At 39.3% G+C, this 3,290-nt stretch overlaps 1 protein-coding gene across 1 annotated transcript in view; it reads right to left on the reverse strand.

Moving 5' to 3' along the window:
• tshz2 (teashirt zinc finger homeobox 2) overlaps positions 1–2,840 on the reverse strand; it is a 57,307-nt gene extending 54,467 nt beyond the window's left edge. The window contains exon 1 of the mRNA XM_016576609.1: positions 2,280–2,840. Coding sequence (XP_016432095.1) covers positions 2,280–2,319 — 40 coding nt within the window. The 5' untranslated portion in view covers positions 2,320–2,840. The remainder of the gene's footprint in view (positions 1–2,279) is intronic.
• Positions 2,841–3,290: the final 450 nt, after the last annotated feature.

Below are 3,290 nucleotides of genomic sequence, written 5' to 3' on the forward strand. Positions count from 1 at the left end.
AAAAGTTCACCCAATAATTGCGCCGCCTTTGTTAGAGGGAAAGGGGCTTTTAGGGGGAGCGACAAATGTGTGTGCGCACGAGGGAAAGTGACAGACAAAGTAGAAACGAGGAAGAAGGGACTTAGCGTCTTCAGGGGGTTTTAAGATCCGCCATTGCTGGCAGAGTGTGATGACCATCTGTGGGGTTTGTCTACTGTTATTATAAAGAGTGATCATCCTTCCACCTCATAAAGAGTCCGAAGCATCTGGCGCCAACGTACACAAAAACAATAACCCGCCGTACGCGCTTTACAAAGCAAAGTTTGGCTCCTTGCAATTGTTGCGTACTTCTCTTAAATGAAAGAAAACAATGGGCTTTGTCTAGAAAAGCACAATCAAATTAAATACTGGCCCTTTAAACTGTGGCGTATGGGTTTCTTGTTTGGTCAAAATATTTATATTTAAATGAACATTTTAAAATGCATTATTAATAACAAATGATTGAAATGCACATTCTGTTCCAAATATATTGAAAGGTAAACAATTTCAGAAAGCCAGAAGAAAAAAAAACTTAACTGTTTAAGAGAGCATCGTCAAAGTTATGCCGTAAAGTCGTTTTAATAATCCGAACAGCCACCACCTGAGGTCATGGGAAGGCTAACAAAGAACTGGTGATAAATGCATCTATTAGAAATTAATCTATCAATAAATCCAACGAGACGTGTGATCAATCATATGCCAAGTGAAAGCCCAAGGGGGAAAGGAAAAAAGGAAAGGAAAAATGTTTCACTGAAAAGCCTTCTGGTAAACAGCCAGTTGTGTTGTTGTGCATGACAAGATTATGGCTGTGTTTCAAAACATAGCGAGTTTCCTACCTAGACAGCATTTTTGGACTCCATGGGTGGTTTATGAATATTATTCAGAATGCTACATGCACATGCTAAGTAGGGAGATCACTGGGATTTGACACAAAGTCTGTGAAAGAAAGTGCACTGCTAACACTGTAATACAATTAAGGCAAGCAAAATTTGTGTATGTCATTCATTGTTTTAGGTAAACTAAAGATGCTTCTTGATTATTCTTGTCTAGACATAATCATGGTCATTATATAAGTGATGCTCTCAAAAATGCTGTCTAGGTAGTTAGTTCACTAGGCTTTGAGACAGTCTATGAAACAGAAAAGTGTTTTGGCAACATTGGTATACCGTTAACAAGTTAAAGGCAAAATAAGAGAGCTGGCCTCATCATGTTACTGAAACGTAAATAAAGGATGCAAACGGTTTTATTCTGGCATATTTCGCGCTCTCAAGCGCGCGCCCCCGCGTGTGTGTGCGTGCATTCGCCCCGTTTGTGTGTGTGTCCGTTTGTCTATGAGATATTATGGGTTCATAGGAAGTTCAACCGATATTCGCATCCAAAGCAGCACATCTATCCAAAATCACTCCGTATTTCCTCTCTGTGTATTTAGCAACAAAAACGCGCCACGCTTCGGTTCCCAACAAAATCTGGCTAAAGGTTAAACATTTAAATTCCAAAAAAACTATTTAATGTGTAAATAACTATAATCACACTAGTTTAAAATGAAAATATGGTTCGTTTTACCTCATTATATGAACAGCAGCCATTGACAACCGCAGTAAATTAACAACACAAATAGGCCAAGAAGTGAGCCTTGCCTAAACTAATTCACTTCGTTTATATACTAATACACACACAAACATCTTTAGAACTAGACACATTACTTGAAAATGGCGTAATACTTGTTTTAAGAGACAGAGATCTGAAAACATGACGTAAACTGGTCTTGTTTAGAGAATATACATATTTATTGATTAAGAAAATATTGATTAAGAGCATGACTTTTTCGCCGCGTATAACAGACGTTACAGGGGTTACACAAGGTTCACTACTCGGTCCGTTTATAATGCTAAAACGTTGCGATTTTCAAGCACGCCGTTCATTTGATGAGGTAAAACGAACGTTGTTTACGTTTTAAACAAGCGTTTACGTTCATTTAAACGTGAAATAGTTCGTTGGACTTGAAAGTTTAAAAACTTTCGCCGGATTTTGTCGGGAACCGAAGCGTATCCTTTCCCATGCAGCGTCTCAAAGCATCGTTCTCTGATCTTAAACACATCCTCTTTCTAAGACAGCGCTATCATTTTCATCATACTGTTTCACAAGATAAAAAGAGGTTAATTCAGATACAAATCCGTACGCTCCTGAGCTTAAAACGCGGACGAATAGCAATATTCATGTCGGGATAAATGTGAAATGATAGGTGTCAGGTTGAATCTTACCCGCAGCCCTTTTGGGTGCCTGCTGTTTCCTCCTTGGCATGTTCAACTCTCTTTAGTTCACGTACAGTGAAATTGAGCCCAGGTGAAATTCAGTATAAGCGCTCTGATAAGAGTCCATACACACGCAATAGCGACTCTCTAATGCACTTCAGTTCCGTACAATCCAGTATTTCAGAAACGCTGTCCAGAAATCAGGTGTCTCTTTTTAAATATACCTCTCCTTCCTAGATAAACAGATCTATGGCGGATTGTTTTGCATTGCTTTTCTTTCCGTCTCTTCTTCTTCTTCTTCTTTTCTTTTTTTGTTTCCCAAGCCAACAGGACGAACACTGTCAATCGCTTAGACTCCCGGTCTCGTATGAAACGTAGTAGGAAAAGGGCAGAAAAAAATAGTGTATATCACACACACACACACGGCGATGCCAGCAGCAAACATCGATCCATAGAACAAACTGAACATTAAAAACTCCTCCTCCTCCTCCTCCTCCTCCTCTGGACTTGATGATGGCAGCGAGACATTTGTTACACTAGATAACCACGAGTTTATTAAAGAGACAGAGGCCGGAGAAAACATGAGACAGCCCACAAGACCAACCTCATACTGTCTCTCTGCCGCTTCAGGCTGGAGTTTACAGAGATGCTGGGAACTGAGCGCGAGAAATGAAGAACGCTTCGGTGTAATGACACAGTGCAGAGTAATAATGAATAACGTGCATGCGTTGTGTAATTATTTTTAGCAGCTGCCAGAAGTGAGATATAATTGCCATTGCTGTGGTAATTACTTACATTAACGTGTCTATATGCATAAGCAGGACTCTACATAGGCATAAAAAATGCAGAGAGACAAAACTTAAAATGTTATACCTGGTAAGAAGTAAATAAAGGTCCATGTTACAGTCAGTGTGAAGAGCTTATTTTTAGTAGCTGTTAAACACGAAGCGTTATTGTTGTTGTAATCAATTAGCAATGGCATGTTATATTGTGTAGCCTACATTACATACATGTATTTAG

This window comes from Sinocyclocheilus rhinocerous, unplaced genomic scaffold (genome assembly GCF_001515625.1).
Source record: "Sinocyclocheilus rhinocerous isolate Xijiao unplaced genomic scaffold, SAMN03320098_v1.1 scaffold1496, whole genome shotgun sequence".
NCBI classification, from domain to species: domain Eukaryota; kingdom Metazoa; phylum Chordata; class Actinopteri; order Cypriniformes; family Cyprinidae; genus Sinocyclocheilus; species Sinocyclocheilus rhinocerous.